Source organism: Streptopelia decaocto, assembly GCF_964273445.1.
Source record: "Streptopelia decaocto genome assembly, chromosome: 4".
NCBI lineage: Eukaryota > Metazoa > Chordata > Aves > Columbiformes > Columbidae > Streptopelia > Streptopelia decaocto.
The window spans coordinates 23,178,681-23,198,601 of record NC_138658.1 but is presented as its reverse complement, the minus strand read 5'-3'; the positions used below and the strand labels follow the sequence as shown (position 1 = coordinate 23,198,601).

At 35.8% G+C, this 19,921-nt stretch overlaps 1 protein-coding gene across 5 annotated transcripts in view; it reads left to right on the top strand.

The window, feature by feature from the left end:
• Positions 1-19,921, top strand: part of LRBA (LPS responsive beige-like anchor protein) — a 411,832-nt gene that overhangs the window by 145,472 nt on the left and 246,439 nt on the right. For all 5 annotated transcript variants that reach the window (XM_082050428.1, XM_082050426.1, XM_082050427.1 and 2 more), the window contains one exon: positions 19,665-19,831. In XM_082050428.1, the coding sequence (XP_081906554.1) occupies positions 19,665-19,831 (167 nt within the window). The remainder of the gene's footprint in view (positions 1-19,664; positions 19,832-19,921) is intronic.

Genomic DNA, 19,921 nt, shown 5'->3' with positions numbered 1-19,921 from the left:
GAATACAGTCAAAGGTCAGCCTTTTTATTTCATTTTTTTCCTGATCCTTTCTTCATCTATGTTTTCACTGCTACCTCTATAAGCAGTTACATCTATGAATGTAGACACAGGGAGGTCACAGGGAAATCCAAGACATACTTACCCATTTTGCAATGTGATTGAGCCTCAAAGACATGTGGTGAAGCAGCATTCCACTCATTTCACTAGTGAGGTAACAGTGAAGCACACATTTTGACTGCGAATGTGAACGTGTGAACATACCTAACATAACGTATAATCCTTTTATAACCTTAAATTTTGCCCAGTGCTTGTGGGATTTATGTGCATAGCCCTCTTAGGCATTTTTCAAAATCTTGCCCTGAGAGGTTACTGAAGAGGAACCTCTTTATGCCTGAATTCCAGCTAGTTTCATGCTACCACCTAGACTGGTTTCTAGAAATTGCCTTGAAAACAGTGGTGATTCTTAGATTCTGCATCCAAACTTCTGCAGAGTTTGGCCTATGGGAATAATTGGATTTGGTTTGAGGAGAGGGAGGGAATTTTGTATTCTGATGTTATTTTATAATTTATGGCACGAATGCCCATTGCCTTGGATATGCATCCTGTCTTATATAAATCTCTTCATGTATTTGTGTGTGAATATACATATTTATAGAATTCTAAATATGTAAGCCTAAAAGTGTTTTAGGCCTGGACTGTTCAAGCATCAGTTTTTCAGCTTTCTAGTGAAGTTTTAGTTTGCTATTGGATGGCTCCACTGGATTTTGACCAAAATCTATGATACTGTATCTCAGTGCTTGTGTAAAGTATTTTTGATGAATATCCTTCCAGCGACGTGTTGGTGTGTGGGGCTTTTTGTGTGTTTTGTTGTTTGTTTGGGCTTTTTCTTTTGTTTGTTTGTTTTTTGTCTGGAAGATTCACGTGAAGGAATAGGAGAATAGGAGAAAAGTTACTATACAGAACTATTCATAAGGCTGCAAATCATGAGTGTGTGTAGAGGAGCAATGGACAGTGAATACCATTTTCTGAGAACTTTCTAGAATGGATGGACAAGGATTCTTTATTCTGAATCTGTGAGGAAAACAGACACTTCAGTAATTTTTTCAGTACCAAGTTACTAATTCCATAATTTACAAACTAACCTGCCTCCTCAAAGTGTCTTTTAAAAAAGATTGATGCAAGTCCTTTCAATTTTTGGTCCTATTTTTTTAAATGCTCGTCATCTGTAGAAATATAAAGTGCTAGCAACCTTATGATTGGCCATTTCTGTTGATTACCTGAGAATTTAATGACTTTCCCTTTGCATTTGTTATAAATCATGCTAGGCAGCTAACTTCTCTGCATGATTTCAATAATTAAATCCAACATTTCCAGCTGCTGCAAAATTTGTTGCCCTTTTCTGTTCAGTTATGTTTTGTCATGCAGAAGACTTAGACTTCCTCACAGTTTTAATTCTTATTCAGTATCAATTTATAGGTAGGCCGTGTGTAATAAACTGAATGTTTTACTTCATGGCTCGTGCTGAGTAATGCATCTTAATGTTAATACAGGTATTGCCTTGACAGAGGTAAGATGCAAGGCTGGGTGAGCATTCCAATAGTGACTTGGATTACATCTAGCTATTTGCTTTTTGTTCCCTTGGCAGAAAACAAAATTCAGTCATTCCATGATTGATAATCTTGTGTATCCTGCACCTTTTCTCCTTTAGTGTACAAAGCATTAAATGTTAGAAGATATTATTTGTATCCAAGGAAGTAAAAAAAAGTACTGCAAATCAATTGTGGCAGAATAACATAAGTCAAAGAGAATGTTGGAGAGCCCTTGAAAGTATTATGAAGAGGTATTTGGTGTCTTTGTAGTTTCTGTAGCTGAATGTTACTTCTGTATGTAAGAAACAGTTTCTGCAGAAAATAAAGTTATGTTTTAATCCTTGCTGAGTCCTGATTCTCCATATAATTTTCCAATGTTTTTAATAAGAATTGCTTTGTTACATAGCTCGTGCATTGAATAAGTTCCCTGTGGCTCTTACATCCTTTTGTATCACGTATTATTCAACACACTTAATAACAATTACCTTATTTATTATAACAAAAGATTTTTTAATGCTTTCAATGGTCAGTTTGTCTAGTAGTGTGGGTTATGAGCAACGTATGAAGATAATGAATAGCACAAGTTGTAAGCATCCTGTAGTAATGTAACCGGAAGTTATAGTCCATAAGATAGCAAAAATGTGATGTGGCAAAACAAAGCAAGTTAGATGTACCCTCACAGAAAAATAAGGCTTTACTCATTCTGTTGTGAATGGGCTTAACTCTCTCTTTCAGATTTAGAATTTTGAATAAATGTTGCTCTTTGCATTGTGTAGGTTAGGCTTCATAGCACCATCTGTTGGTAGAAGGAAGACAAATGTTGACTTTGATTTCTAAATACATTTTCTTGAGGTATGATAAAGTCAACAGAATGGTCAGCATGGAAGAATTTTATTTATTTTTGTTTCTATTGGAAGATTATCCAGTTTTGTTCTGCTGTAGTATGTTGACAAGTCCCAAAGTGCAAAATTAAATTTCTCATATTCTGGAGGTGGCAATTTTTAGGATTCATTGTGTCATGTGAGTCAAAGGATACTGGAACGAGAAGTTCATTTTCTTCCACTTGAACATTGTAACATTTTCCTGTTGCTCTGGGAAGTGTTGGGATAAAGTATTGCCTGATTATGAAAGCTGTGAAGAATTGTGGTTTCTCTTTCACTATGCTTTAATAAGCAATGGGAAGAGAAGGAATGAAGACTTGGACTGGAATGCTGACACATCTTTTTTTGTCATATCCCAAATTTTACATCAAAATACATTACAGAAATATGACTAAGAGCTATCAAAAGATATAATATTGTTTCTGAAGCAGCTTGAAAGAAAATTCATTTTACAACTACTTTCTTTGACTTTTCTGATGAAGCAAAAAGTGATGTTATCTTCACTACCATTTTTGGATAATGCTTTTGGCAAATTATGAGACAAACTATGTGAAGAGACATTGCTAAATTTCTATGGAAAATTAAACTGAATCATAGGATTTTATTACTTAAAATGAATGCAAGTTACATATGCAGCTAAGCAAGAGGAAACTGCTATGGTTCCTCCTTATGTTGGCACTTAATCTAACAGGCTGCTCAGTTTTTATAGGAATTGCAAAGTATTTATGTTTTGCTTGATGTTTTGAAAGAATAATTAGACAAATAGTAGAAAGCGTATGGAAGCAAAAGAAGAGTAGATGAAAGCAATTATTTAAATAATGTCACATATATTGCATTTGCTCTTGTTAAAAAGAGAACTAAATCTAGTAAGTCTCAACTTATTATTGGGCTTTTCAAATCCTATTGAATATGGAAATGAAATAGAATCATAGCCATGGCTATTTCATATAAAAATTACCTATTCTTGTTTTTCTGATGCTAATGAAGTTTATTGCTTTATAATTAATGTTTGATGTTTAGCAGTATCTTGTCAACTCTTCCACATTTTATAATCTATGCTAGGTTTCATTTACATATTCGGTATAATTCGAAAAAAAAAAATCCATGTAATGAAGATATGAGCCTTTTCTACACGGTGTTTTACAATATTAGCTGTATGACATTTTAACTTTTAATGGTCTTTTTTCTCTCCTTTTACATATTTAACACATCTATTTATTTTTTACTTCCTGTGAATGATAAACTTCCTTTTGTTTTAAAACTGGTAAGTACTGTTGCAGCTGAGTGTTTTAACTAGAGATTATCAATCAGCTTAATTGATCTGCTCTCCATGGCTCTGGAAGTCTCAGCAGAACGTGCTCTGGAATTTTTGTTATTTTAGCATTCATAAACCCTGAAAACCTAACAAAAGCCTCTGCCAGAAGGAGTCAAAGACTCAATTCCTGTAACCACATATGTTTTATAATTTTATGCTACTACTTTAATGGCTGAATTGGAACAGCATAGGCATGAAGAAAATGGAGCAATTAGAAGGGCAAGCAGTGCTGTATGCTTCTGCTGTACTCTCTCTTCTGCTAGGCTGGGAACAGGCATTCCTTTTGAACTTATCTTTTGCTGTGACAGTGCATCTTACCTTTTTTTTTTTTTTGATGTGAAATCCATAATCATAATACTGACAGGGTGGAGTGGGTTTTTTATTATTTTTTGTTTCTTTGCTAGCTAAGTACCACACAACATCCAGAATAACAATCAGTGCATGCTTACAAGACTCATCATAAATGTAGTGTTGAAACAGTGATTTATTAGGATTGGTTTCTGTTTGTTCTTTTTTCTTTTTAATTAGCAATTCTAAGTAATGAAGTTCAACTTCAAACTTCTTACTTCTTTGAAAGAATAACTCTTAAAGTAAAATTATACACAGTAAGACGTGAGTAAAATATAATAATCTGCATCGTGGAATATCTCTTCCATGGAAATGACTTAATGAGTTACTTCGAAGTGGTCATGTGTTAGGAAAACAAATACAGAAATAGAAATGTCTGGTCTGATATTAGTATGTGCAAGATTTATGTACTTAAGTTCCCCTTACCATAGATAAATCTTTGCAAATACTGACTTGTGGAAATTGCTCAAATACTCAGATGAACCTCTCTTAGTTATTATGTCATTATAGAGCCACAGGTTCTGCCAGGTTTCTGGAATAGGAAATGATTTGGCAGTAAACCTGAATGACTTGAACTTTGTTTAGAGCATTCAAGATCTGAAATAATTTAAGATGTTAGCACAGCCCACTTGGAAATTCCATGCCTTTTTTTATTAATCTACATTAATAATATTGTTCATTTGTTTCACAGATTAATAGTTTACTGAGATTCAAGAGCATCTGTGCTGGGTTAGACCAAAAGTCCATCAAACGCAGTATCCCATTGCTAACAGAGTTGAATAGAACATGCCTAGGGACAAGTGTAAGAACAGCGCAATTATATAGGGATGCTGCCTTGGTACTACCCAGGTGGCAGGGATCACAATTTGGACAAAGATGTGCAGTTCCTTATGTGGATTTCACCTATTGTTATGTCTCACAGTCACTGTATATTACCATTTTGTATGTTTGATTCTTGTTTTATTCTCTTGAATTACTTCGGACTTTCAGCAAAACTTGACACCTCTTCCATGCTCCGGTCATTTCTAAATACATTTGATAACACAATGGGATTCAACTGGCGATTTCTCTCCGCTTTGAAGACTAGCTATTTTTTTTTTTTTTAAACCTGTTTCCTGTGTTGCAAAAAATTATTGTCCATATAAGGATGTTCCTATATGTCCTGCTGCATCCTGCCTATCTTTAAGTATCTTTTTGGCATTCAAACAGTGGACTGTATGAACTGAATCTTTATTGTCTGTATCTCCAGTGACTTGTTGAATGAAATCTAATGAAACATGACTTCCCGTTACAAAAGCAACGATGACTTTTGTCATTGTCTTTATTCAATTGTTTGCTTTTTGGTTCAAACATAGCTACCAACTTGCCTTTTATACATTTCAGACTTACTGTCATGTTGTTCCCTGCTGTCCTGCAGAGTCCATTTGGCAGATTTCATTCACCTGGCACTGAGGCAGTTTGAACAAGAGCACTGTAGCTGATGGCTCTGCTGCATTCATCCCCGAGTTCTCAGTCATCTGAGAGAATACTGTCTGGTCCAAGCAGTTGGTCACTTGTCAGGTTTCTTTTGTAACTTCTCTGCTAGCACTTCTCTATGGCGGTCTTGTGTTCCAAGAGCTCTTTTTAACCTTTGTTCATGTATTAGCTCTACAGAGAGACCATACCAGGCTCTCTACTCCTGATTTGTTTGAAAAATAATTTATTATTTCCTTTTATGTCTTTATGCAAATGTTCCTCAAACTCTTTTGGCCTGTTTCATTCTTTTTTAAAAACTAACGTGACATAGTTGACATATTTTTCTATTTTCCTTCTTTGAACAGACTTCTTGAAGAATGCCATTTTCTTACAAACTTCTTTCTCTGCAGTTTAACTATTCCAGCTTTTTTTTTGTCTTTTAAAAAGCCTCTTGATGGGTGGCATACATTTCCTTTGAACCCCTAATACTGTATCTTTTTATACAGTTTTTGTGTTGTCTATAAAAACATTTTCCATGTTTTGCTGCATCTTTTATTGCTCATAATATGAAAAATAAGCTAGCTAAGAAATTTCTTGCTTCAAATTAAATGTTCCCATCAGAAATGTTGTTGTTCTCTCCTGTTCATGAAAAATAAATCACTAGTGTTTACCTTGTTTATTATTCATGTACAGACTTTTATGGTAGCTCATGCCAGGTAGCAATTCTAAAATATTCTTGACTGAAGTAATACAGTATACACAGAGTGTAAATTTCTAGCATTAACAAATCAATTATCCTATTTTGCTTGACTGGAGATTTTCTTCTAAAATTACTGTCCAATAACTTGTATTACTTATGTACCTTTTTAACAATGCTGTTAGGAGTTGTTCAGCTTTGAAGAAAAAAAAATGGTGACAGTACACATCTCTTGTGTGGGCTTTATTATAGCTTGGTTTAATCTAAGTGAGAAAGACATTATGTTAAAACAATTCTGATACTGGTGCTGACAAAGTCACAAAAGAGCTTCAGGGTCTCAATACCCGAAGGTGTGTTTTCTCACTGTTTCAACTGGTAGCTTGGACTTAAATATTCTACTCAGTTGTAAAATTTTTCTAATTTATTTTTACTTGTATTCAGGATACATTTCTTTGTTATGCCATTACTATCTTTTGATTTTAATGTTTTTTGCTTTAGTTTTTCCTTCTTATTTTTACTTTTTAATCTATTATTTAGCTTATCTCCTCACTTAATTTTGCTAGGACAAATGAGTTTTATTCTTTCACGGTTGTTTTTTATTTTAGTTCTAAAGTGGTGTCTGCATACTCTAGATCATTCTAGTAGTTTATTATGTGTCTGTTCTTGGAAGATTAATTCCTGCTGGAACATGAATGAGCAAGACTAATCACATTGATAAGTCTGTTATCAAGCCTATTATCCTATCTCAAACAGTGGATACTTAATAAAAGGGCAAACATAGTAACACACTCCTGGCATACACTCCCACCCTTCTGCAATTTGAAGTTCGGGGACTCCTGATTTTTGCTTGCCAGAAATGATGGCCACGTGGTTGGTACCCCCTCAGAGTTTATTCCCTCATTTCCCCAGGAAGCCTTTGAATCCACATAGACTTTTGCTGAGATTTTCACTGAGTTAATTGCAAATGGTACTGATATCCTCGTTTCACTCTTGTGTTTTATTATAAAATGTGTTTTCCCTGGTAATGAGTCAGATTGGAGGGCAAGACATGGGTCATGACAAGTCATGACAAGTATTTCTTGGAACACCTTATGTTCATTATACTTTTGTAATTAATAGAATTAAGCTGTTACTGTTAATAGCTGATAACTTCACACAGTGCCATCACTTATGTGCTTATGGCTGGAGCTTGCAGTTGGGAGGCTGACTCCAACAAGTGTAAGTGAAGGGCTTTACTGGCTTTCCAGAAGCTTTCAGGATGATGTTCAGAAAGTCCTGCAGAAGGCCCTTTGCTTCATGGGGCTGTATATACAATCCTGTATTCTTTCTTTGTGTACAGTAGCCATTGGTCTCTTGGATGTTGTCTGAGTGATACAACCTGCTGCTGGTACTAGAGTGTGCTAGTGGTGGTGCACAGATTCAGCAGACCTGTGATACTCTGAACTGATCGCGTTTTGCAGGTTCACTAACACAGCCGGTCCCTGGAGTTTACCAGCTCTTGGGAAACTTTCGCACACCATCTTCTCAGCGTATTCTCTCCCTGTCTTCCGCCTGCTTTTTCCTGTGATTCTCTCCATCTAATGTTGTAAGAATCTGTAGAACCCATTCGGGCAAACTCACTAGAAAGGGTCCTTTATACTACATGATTTTACAGAATTCACCTATCCCCGCCTGGAAAAATCCTACTGTTACACAGTTATTTCTTCTATGGCAGTGATTCCAAGTCTGAATCCTTCCAAAATGCTTGTCAGTACTATCATATTTTCTGATGGAAACACAAAACTGCGCCCAGCATTCCAGATGTGGGCACACCAGGAATTGATAAATACACAATGCATGTTTGTTGACTATCCTCGACTGAGCTGATGTTTTCATAGAACTGTCTGTCATTATTAATGCCATCTTCTGCAAAAAAGAGTGAAGATAAAGGTGAACTTGTAGTCCATCATTTTATATCTAAAATCAGATTATTTTCTGTATTTATCTACACTGAAGTTCCTGTGCTGTTTTATTACCATGATCACTTCATCTTCCAAGCTCCCCCCTCCAGTTCCTCATAGGTCCTTTGTGATTACACAAATCTGAATAGATTAGTATCAGTAATAAACTTTGTCACTTCATTATTCATTCATTCTTCGGACTTTTTTTTTTACATATATGTTGAACTTCCTGAAACGATCACAAACTGACAGGATTTGTATTGTTAATGTTAGTATGGCCAGACCCTTATCTAATATATTCTCTCCTTCCATAAGTAGCTTTTCTGATTCTTATCATTTACCCTTCCTTAGGCTGCTTTGTATTTTGCTTTACTTTTGTGACATTGGTCTAGATAGGTCATTCTACCTTCCTAAAATATGACTTTTAAAATCAAAGTAGTTTGCTCACATGAGTGGAGAATTTGCGCTTACTGATATTTTAAGAGCTTTGATGAAATAAAAGGTTAGAGTATACTTCTGGCATTATTGTTTGTACAGTTAACATTTCCATTGAAGGTGCAAATGTAAATGTCAAAACCATTCTGGAAAAAATGGCAAATTTAGCATGAGATTATAGTTTTGGTTTTTTTATACCTACAGGAAGCTGCAACTGCTGTAACGCTCTTTTGTTTCTGTTAAAACATATTAGTGAATCAAACTGCTTGTAATAGCATTAACTCCCAGATAAAATATTTTCAAGCAGTCTTTATAATTCCAGAATTAGTGGAAACATTTATGTCTTCAGATTCTTCCATCAAGGCACAGGGAAGTGAATTATTGAAAAGATAAAAATAAATTTGTTTGCTTTCTGTCAGAGTTCATATCCACAGCCAACCTTGATAGAAGACCAGAATGATTTAGACAAGTTAGCTTTGGAGATTCATAACATATGCTTGCTGGACAGAATTGAGTTATCTCTGCTCTGGAGAGTAAGTTATTGTAGCAGGAGCTGACAGAGATGAAGATAACTGAGGGAAATTCAATTACCTTTTAGTGTTTTCCTTCTAATAGGTTTCTTAATGTGAAAAAGATCCTTAGATGATGCGCCTGTGTTGCTTTGTGAGATCTGCTTTGATACCTACATGCAGAATAAAGTGAGCTCTTCTTTTCAGGCCTTCATTAAGGATGAAATATGCATCTGATTGCTAAGTGGGTGTTAACTTTTGATCCAACATATTGTCATTTGTAACCCAGATGTATTTGACAATGTTTTGGCAGTAATCTTGAGTATTGTCTCAAATACAACTTCATTTTCAAAAGTACAGTTTTTATGTGAGAAGCTTGTTTATAACAGGAATTGAAGAAAGAGGTCACAAAACCGTAAAATATTTTGCTATAATCTGTTTCTGCATGTTCAGTTGTTTTCTTGTTTGACTTTTCCTGGCAAAAGCTCTCGAGTTGCAAATAGTGTTTATGACAGACCTGAGTTCAGGTTGTTGGGCTAAAGCCCATCCCACTTGACTATAGCTGGATTTTAAGTGAAACCTCTTCAGTTCTGAAGCTACCATACCAGGGTAGACTGGTGCATACAGGAATTAGGATGCTATTATTTGTGTTACTTGTAAAAATTTCCATTTTTTTATAATGGCTGTTGGTTGAAATGAAAATTTAGAAGTGAAGCCAGCTTCTTCTGCAGCTGCGTGTATGAAAACATACCACACATATGTTTGTGTATTTGCAATATGCTTTGTTTTACTGACCCATTAAACTACTGTCTGTAGCTGAATGTAGTAAAATGTATATCCTCCAAATGATTTTATTTTTGAAACTTTGACCCTATTCAGCTTTGGGAAATAAAGTTCACTCTTTATCTGGAGGATTTATCTAAGCACTTGCACACTGATATTTCTATAAAAGTAGCACTTGCACACTGGTATTTCTATAAAAGTAATGCAGAACGAGTATCTTCATGTTAGATTTATTCATAGCCCCAAAATAGGTTTGGATGTGCCTAAAGCCATAGCATACATGACCTACAGAATTCTGTATTGAAAATCTAGTTTGTAGTTTAAATAGTTACTTGTCTTGACCTATGGCTTCTTGGCTATATAAGCTATAAATATATTTGTCATTAGCTTGTTTCTACTCAAATCGTAGTATGCATAGTCTCATCTTGTAGTCAATGCAGTCTTCTTGTTTAGGCGTGACACAGTTTGATTCATGCAGGTTTATTTTTTTTATGTTCATAAAGGTGGCTTCTGAAAATCAACTTTAGTGCGATGTGGGAAGTAAAACATATTAAAACAAATGCATTAAGCTACTGAGATGTTTAGAGAAGTTCAGCAGTGTAGCCTGAAGGCATTTACAGTTAAGGTTTTCAATATTATCCATGTTTCTTAGTCACACAGAGTATTTCTCTGTTCCACTTACTGGAATATTATTAAGGAGGAAGTTGTGCAAAATATTGCTTCTAGTGTAATAGTTTGTCCTGAGTTAGTATTTCTCATTCCAATGAAAGCTTCAGCCTTTCATTGAGAATACTCTGTTCTCAATATAAAATGTAGTTACTGTGCTGAAATAAATATCTCCATGAGTGATGGCTGAAAAGAAACAGTAACTGTTGAAATAAGGATTTCACAATTACATTGCTAAAGTGATCTTTATTTTGTAGTACGTGGGACTTGAAGTCTGTCTGGGATCCAGGGAGGGAAATGGTGGAAAACTGCAAAGCCACACCCAAGGGTGACATTCCCGTTAACCTTTTATAAAGGTAACCTTTTGTTTCTGAGTAGACCTACACAGCTCTCCAGGAAAGGGAACAAGACCACACTAATCAGAATTCTTAACAGGAACTTCAAGGTCCTTTCACATTGCAAAGCAGTGAGAGAAAAGTGGCAATCCAACTTTTCATCTTAACTTTCCTATATTAGCTTTTAAATGGGAATCACTATAATAGATTTTTAAAATATTTTTTCCCAGTTTATCTGATTCTTTTATAAAAATGTTAACAGAATGAGTCCACCTACTGATTTTTCTCTTTGACCTAGATAAGGAAAAATCGAGCCAATCCCTTTGGGATGGTCTTAGTTCATGAAAAGATGATGAGTCAGGTTGGTCTTCAGATGATCACTGTGTCAGTGAAGGTGCCAAGTGACTTAGAGACCTCTGGGTTTCACTGTTAATCTGAAGTTTTACTGGAAGTGGCAGAGTCAATCCTTAAAAAGTCTTACCAACTAGAAAACCAAATTGTCCTTACTGTTCTGTTTCACACAAGGAAGAAGATATATTTCAGATGCTCCTGATACTTACACTCCTCCCTCCCACCTTTTTCCTGCTCACATTTTTAGGTTCTTGTTGTTAATTCACTTTTTAGAAAATGCATCTTCAAAGATTTCTGGCCATCTTAAAGGACTTAGGTATGTCTTGGAAGGCGATGGTAGTGACTGTAATGATGAGCAGTGCAAGTGCTTTGGTTGTCATTACGCCTTTTTTTGTTTGTTTTCTTTTGTGCCCTAGTGTCAAGATACTGTTTTGGTTTGTTTTGTGTGGTGGGTGGGTGGGTTTGTTTGTTTGTTGTTTTTGTTTGGTTGGTTTGGTTTCTGGGGGTTGGTTGGTTGGTTTTTGTGTGTTTGTTTGTTTGTTTTTTGCATTAAGCATCATAAGTGACATCTTAAGGAGTCCAATCAGGTCTGAAAACAACTTGGTATTCAAAGTACTGAAGCCTATTGGATATGTGCTTGTCATTGCCATGCAACCAGACATGGCAAGACAGGAAACTGTTATGCCTAAATGTCTCGTTACTCAAATTAATATGAATTCTCTGTTCTTTGTTCACGAGTTGTTGTATTTTGATAAACTCTGAAGCTCCTGGGTTAAAATCAGAGTTCTGTTCTCAAACCAAGGCACTGAACAGGGAAAGCTGAAAAGCACTTGAGAGGGACTATGTTGAACTGGCAACAGAAACACAGACCTTGAACTGCAGGGATATCTCAAGGGGCTGATCTTTTTGTCTCTTGGAAATCTGGAATTTTGCATTATCTTGGAAACTGTTTATGTAGAGATTTTGACTAGAATTTAATTTGCTTTGCATGCATTTTGCAAATTTGTAAAGAGATTTAGGGAGTGTGATGTAGCAGGTTTATCAAGCAGTAAATAACAAAATCAACCAAGGCATGTTGATTATTTTTGCGTTGTAGTCTACATATAATATTAATGTGAGTTCTTATCTGATAATAAAAACATTTCTATAAGGTAGGTGTTGAGACAATTAACGTAAGTCATGTGTTAAATACTAATATACCTAAGTATTTATAGTGTGTCTTTGATAGCTATAGAAGTTAAAGAGTTTTCATTAATGCAAATACCTTTCACTTATTGTAGCCAGAGGTTGAAGCCATACTTACAGATTAAAGTGGTACAAGGTATTTTGTATTAAGGTTCCAAATTATCTTTTGGTTTATCTGCTTATTATCTGAATCATTCCGACTAAATTTTTACATTCTTTGTGCTCTTGCATGTTGAATTACTGTAAGTTTCAGACTTCTCATTTTGGAGAAGAAGGTTAGCAAAATGCTTCCAAATTAAAACATTTTTTTTTTTAAATTAGTTATTTTTATTTCATTGACTATTTCAGTTTTTTCCATGTTTTGAGGTATTACTGTTTCCCCACTGTCAGAAATGTACATTTTGCCTTTCTTGTGAAAAATGGTTTAGAGCTTGTGAAGAATTGCTGTTCGTGTAGTACCTTTAAGGGCTTCTTAGTATTTTATTTTGTTGTTCAAAAATACTAGCGTGTGTTCCCTGTTCTTAGAGACTTCATTTAAGGTTTAAAGGGGCCCACCTGAACTGCATGTGACTCTCAGTCTGTTCAAGCATCATTCCTGTGCCAGGTCTTGGTGCTGTAAGTTGTAAAAAGAGCTATGCCAGCAGCAGGGTGTCTGGAAATCTGAATCCTAGGGGTGTAATTATTTGGCTGCTGGGGCCAGAACTACTGGACTACTTTTTACCTATCTTACAAGTGATAGAGGTCCTCGCTGTGCCACAGCAAAACAAGACAGTTGCAAAGGTGGTGGTCACAGTGAATGAGGACACTTCAGACCTTCAGTTTGTTGAGGTTCATTGGAAATGTGCCATGTGGCTCGTAGTCACGCAAAGATTTCTGTAAGATCTTGACCAACAGATCGAAAGCCACAGCGAGACTTATTTGGCAACCGTTTCCTGAGCTGATGGTACCACCATTGCAGTGACTGCGAACTACTTCCCCTAATTCCACTAGGTGTTCATATTATACAGAGGGGAGGAAGTGTCCTGATGCTGTTCCTTGAATAAGGTAATAACAGCAATGACAAAAGGTGAAGTTTGGCTGGGTAATATGAGAAAGACCCTGCAGAGAAAAGAGAAGAAAAAAAAGATGGGGAATGTTGAAAGTAAAATTGGAACAGTTCCCTTGACCAGTCTTCCCTGCACTTCTGGACGCTAGCTAAATATTGTATTTCTATTCTGGCAGTACAAGTTGCTCACACATCTTTAGCTACTGGTTACAGACACGGTGACAATCAAATATTGCTTTGCTTTGATTGAAGCAATTGAAGTCTCTGTATTTCGCCCACCTTGAGATTTATTTGTATATTTTCACATGATTAAAAGGCATTTTTCTCCCTTTTTAAAATTTAAGTTGTGTAGAAATGGCAATGTGAAAAAATTGCAAAACCAAATATCCAACAATTATGAAAAATCAGAGCAGTGTAACCCAAATTTGGCCCTCAGTAAGCATGTATAGTGAATCCTTAGATTATTCAAGTATGTGTCTCCTTTGCCTGGACAGAGCAGATGTTCGTTATAAAATAAGTGAGTTTATCAGTCCCAGAAGTCGTTCATGGATCTGATTCATTTGTTACTTGTTAGTGAATGCAGTACTAATCTCCGTGGTGGTGTTGAAGCAGTTGAATGTCATAAGGTTGATGCAGTGTGGTTGGGAAATAGCTTAAAAGATCATACCTGGCTCCTTCTTTGCTTAATATCTAATCTGAGAGCGCAGAGCCACCTGTGCAGGAGTGCTGAGCTTTACTGTTTGCAGAGCATAGGGGAATTGTGCTTTGATTATTTCTAGCTTGAAAAATGCCTTGTACTTGGAAGATGTGGACCCAAAGGATCTCAAATGTAGTGCCCAAGCTTAGTGTTTTTAGGATCTTAGCATGTTTTGAAACAAGAACATTATGGAGGGAGTGCATACATAAACTGGACTTGCAAAAGAGAGAGGCAAAAAAGTGCCTGTCTTAATGCTTGCTTTGAATGTAAAGCATTTGGGCATATGTACAGTGAGAACTGGCTTCCTGGGTTCAAAAAGAACATTTGTCTCTGGATATTGTTGATGACAATGGCTAGCGGTGATGCTTAGAGAGTTAGAATATTGGGAAAATGTAGGGCACATATAGCAAATCCCAGTTTCTAGTGAGGAGTAAGTGCTTTTACTTGTTTGTGCAAAGCTTTGTCTTTGATTCTGATCCAAGGCTGCTACTGTAACCCAAATAATATCAATTAGATAAGCATCAAAGAAAACATAAAAAAAAAAGTCCGTAGTACTAATGGACACAGTGGAATAAATCTGATGTTATTCGTTTCTGCTATTTACCCCTTATTTATTCTGTCAGTTGGTTTTATATCCAGTTTAATTCTTTTTTTATTTGTTTCATTTACCTACTTCACTAAATTGAGTTCATTTAAAAGATGCGATCTTGGTAAAAGTGTTTTGCCCAGTGTTTAGTTGAGTTTACTAAAGCTTTATACTGCAAGACTTAAAGGTAAAAAATAAAGCTGTTGGCTGAGCACAGATTAAAACCAGATGTCTCTTGAGATCCTTGCCTTTCTCTCTTATCACTAACCCAAACGGACTGTCGTGTTTTGTTTTGTTTTTTGTTTTTCTGCTCATGACCATAGTTTTACCAGTCTGTGTTTGGTGTGATCTAAGTCAAATGTGGATATTTCAACCCATCGTGGTTTTTTTAAATGCATGTGGTGTGTTTTTGTGGTGTGTGGTTGGTTGTTTGTTTTGTGTGTGTGTGTGTTGGTGGTGGTTTGTTTTTGTTTTGTTTTGTTTTTTACCCTGAGGAATCTCCAACTACAAAATCACTTCCCCCCACCTCCACATTTGTATTACAAACATTTGATTTAGATGCAGATTTGTTTTAATCTTCAAATCAGATAAAAGGCTGGAAAAGTGGATAAATGAGGTTTGGAACACTATAGGTTGCAGAGATGAGAAGCCATTGCATTGTGTTCAGTCCATTAAAACAAGAAGAAATAGAAGAGATACTTTGATAAGTGTTCTGCTGGTGTTAACCTTGATGGCTATTATCGGGGGGATGATGCTGTATCTATTTCATTGGCTTAAGCTTTTTTCATGCTGAGAGAAATCAATACTTTGAGTCGTTGGATGACAGAGGCATCACTTCAGAATTGACGGTGGCTGTCAGACGTTGTCATTGGTTGACTTTTGTTCGCTGTTGAGGTTTTAAGCTTTCATTTTTCTAGGTCTTATTCAGGAGTCTTTGTAGGATTTCCCTGGGTAGCATTTTTAGTCCAGACTTTAAACCTCAGGTCAGAGGTCAAGTGCAAAGATCTGTGAAAGCAGAGGACTGAGGAGCTCCTTCATTTACTAAAGTATCCTTATTTGTAGGGAATTTGCATTAGTGACAAGACTATGTGTTATCTTATGGATGATTTTTCCTCTAAAATGACACCCTCTGAGACAAGTTGTTCACAAAGCAAGTAGCTTTTAGCCAAATTAGAGAAAGGAACTGGGGCATGTCAAAGTATTCAGTAATCTCTGAGTTAAGGAATAAAAGTTAAAATGTTCAATATTGCTTTTAAAAAACCCTACACTATTAAACTTGTTTGTAGTTTGTAGAAAGCATTATATTTTGGGATTGCAAAGGTGCACATGCAAATAGTACCGTGCACGGAAATATTTTACTTTGAGCTTTATTTGAAATTATTGTAAAGATCAAACAGAAGATAACTCTGAAAACACTAGGTTAATCCTCCTCCTCACTGAAATACAGACAGGCAGAATAGACTATTCACCTTGTCAATATTTTGCAGTAGTATTTCTGGAACCTTTCCTGCATATGTAATATATTGTATTTTCATACCTATAACTTACCTTTTGGATGACCTTATGCCCGTTTAGAATTACTGTTCCTTAAAATTCAATGTTCAGGTAACTTTCATGTCCAAATAGCCTGCGGTCTTGTCTAAGCAGGGAACAGGAGAGAGGAGAAACCTCTGTTCTGCTCTGTGATAACATCAAATAGGAGAAGGTTTCCGTTCCATTCTGGATGAAGGGGTAAAGAACAAGTGTCTTTGCTTTGTGCTGCTCTCTACTTAATACTTACCCTTTGTAAAACTTCAGCAGCCACTGAATTTAACATTTATTGTAGATAAACCCTGGAGTGTCTATATGAAAACACATTTTTCTTCTTTCAAAATATTTTGTTTTATCATGAGCGTGATTGCAGTACTTCTGTGATTATAATTCCATTGCATATGTGCCCAAACTGATAATAAAGATTATATAGTCCAAAGCAGTAGTGGAAGGAAGGTTTGACAAATTTGTTTGTGTGCATCTGTATGTCTAATTGTAAAACCATATTTGAGCATGACAGGGTGCATATTGCAAGTGCAAGAGATCAAACAATAAAGAAGAAATAAAACTGTAAAAATAAATTTCACATAAATGGAAGTATTGGGATTTAGTGTGAAGTATCAATGTGTACCACTCTATATCTCAGTATTGCATCTCTAGAAGGAGTGGATCAGGTGAACCTGAAGGCATCTGGAAACGGAAAAATTTCAATAGAAAAATGGAGACTTTTATGGCTTTCAGAACAGTTTAGTGGTGAGCGGCTACTTTGGGATGGGTCTCTTTCAGTTTCTTTTGGTGGAGCTAGTCTTTTTCACTCCTGCATTAATAATTATTGCAGAGAAGAAGGGGGAGAAATAGCTCCTCTTTTGCTGAATGTTTGGCATATATCATGGGTAGGAACCACTGAAAAGTCACCTGTATGATCAAGAAGTGGTTTATTGTTTTTATTCTTGTAAAACTTTCTTAATGTTGGCAAATATAGATGTGCCAGATATTTGGCAGAACTGTGGCTTTCTTTCTGTCCTTGTTTGACAAATATATATTGTAAGGAGCGTGTTATAGTTCAGAGTCCCTCCTGGAGTGATGCAGTAATTTATAGGATTGTTGCAGGTGGGAGTCTCTTAGTTTTGGTGAGTAATTTTAAATTTCTATTCATATTAAGTGCTGAATTTGCTGAAAAGTGGAGTACTGTACATTTTCGTTTTGTAGCAGGCTGATTCTGTGTTCATGGAAGTTGTCAGGACAATAAAATACCATTTTTTCCTTCATTTGAATGTCACAGCTACACTTTGAAAATCTTCATCGATGTTTAATGAATGATGTGTTCAAAATCACATCAAGAAGAGACTTTTTTTTTAAAGAGGTACAAGTTCATTGTATCTTTTACAAAACATTCCAGTTTGATTTCCATTTTATCATGTTTTAAGGTCAAATGTGACTTTAATGTTCCATAAAGAGACAGAGATTGATAATGGGGAAAGAATAACCCTCTAATGTGATTTATATCTATGGATTTTATGTCAGATATGAAAAGTTGCTGTTCAAATTGTAAAGGAGGATCCATTAAAGAGCACTTTAAAACAGTTTACTACTTAGCTTACCTTAGCTTACACTTGGTTTTAAAATTCTGCCCTTTCAAGCAACTTAAAAATAACAGCTTACATCTACATAATGCTGAAAAGAACTTGGAATCATCATGGGTGCAAAACAGATTAATGTGTTAGAAAAGACAGCTGTATTTAAAAACAGCTAGAAAAATCTTGTTTAGAGTTGGTTATGATTTAGCCATTGTATATTTTTGTGCAGAGGGGTAGCAGGCTGCTTCATGTAGGAGTACAAAAGCCAATTTTTGATGTCTCATTGAGCTAGGAAGTCAGCCGCTCATTTTTCACTCTTTCTGGTTCTGGTCAGGTGAGCGTTGCTCTAAGGTGTGGGAAAAAATATGAGGAAACGTGTAAATATGTTAAAGTAGTTCTTAAAAATTTATTCATCTGTTGGTACATTTTTGTTATCTAATGTCTATGAAAATCTACACAACCCAAATTTTGTTTTATTTGTGGGGTTTTTTTCCCATATTCCTTCCTTTCTCTCACTTTATTTGACATATATATTTGTATATACACAGAAATAAATAACATTCCTAGCCTGCATATTTTTATTTGCAACAGTTTTCTAATGCTTGTACATACGGACTTATATATAAGCATGGCTACTGTTTTAAACATAAAAGGCTGTTATCTAAGCTCTAAGATATAGTTTTAGTAGCGTCTGCATCAGCTGTCCTTCACAAAGAAAAAGCAAATTTTTTTGTTGTTAGGCAGACATTTGTGTCCATTCTACTAACTAGATCATAGAATAATCCAATCATTGACAAAGGCTGAAATGCTTTCTCTGGCATATGCGACCTGTGGAATTGCCAGATGAAAACTGAAATTAGAAACAGGGAGTGCTGAAGTGGGGAAAAGCCTTTATTGTTTCTACCAGTGTTTGGATTTGTTGTGGGTCTACATGTACAGTTGTTTCATGATGGGGTGATCTAAATTTGTTGCCCATTTTTTGAGCTCTGTATTAACCAAAAATTTTCAGAAGATCGACAAAACCCAAAATGATAACAGAATGTTGTAACAAAGACTCTTTCGTAGTTTTGAGTTCTGTTTGTAAGTGTGACTTTCAGCTCTTATTTGCTAGTACTTGGTTTTGAGTACCTCAGCAAACAGAAGCTGTTCATACAACACGAGTAGTGATTGTCTTTCCCATGCTGGCCTGCAAATGTGCTCAACTTTAAGAAGCCATCTGGTCAAGATCGATCCAATCTTCATATGCCTTTAGTCTTCTCTCTGAATGTGTGCAGATTTTCTCCTTAGATTTTATAGTTATTTATACAAGTAACAGCAAACAGTTGGCCACTCGAGTCTAATGGAGAGTCATGGGAGTGGAGCAGTCAGCTAGCTGGCATTCATTATTCCGAAACTTGCCTCATAATTTTATAATACTGTTCCCTTATTTTCTTATAAAAGTGGTTGTGCCTATATGTTTTATTATGCAATTAAGCCACTAACGTGTTGGTGTTTGCTAAATCTTAAGTGTGTGCACGCTGTATAGTTAAAGAATTCATGACAAACCAGGATCCTCTGCTTGGCTTTCTGGACGGGTTTGCTGTGGGCAGCTGCACAGTGCGTCAGTTCACAAACCTGTCAAATGGGGTTAATTCTTATTTCTCGAGGGTTTTGTGTAAGTAATTAATTATGAAGTGCTTAAAGTTTCTTTGGATGGTGTAATTAAAATGCGAAGTAATAAAGTCTTTATTTTCTTCCTAGTCACTGTGTGCCCAGTATTCTGCAGACAAACGGGAAGAAGAAAAAATGTGTCATCATTTGATAATGGCAGCTAAGTACCGAGACCAGGTGACCGCAACTCAACTAATACAGAAAATTATCAACATTCTGACAGACAAGCATGGAGCCTGGGGAAGCTCGGCATCAAGGTAAAGCAGTTTTGGGGTGTTTTTAACTATTTTTGGGAATCGAGCTGTGCTCAGCTATGCTCAGGTGATTTGAATTAATGTCTTATGGTC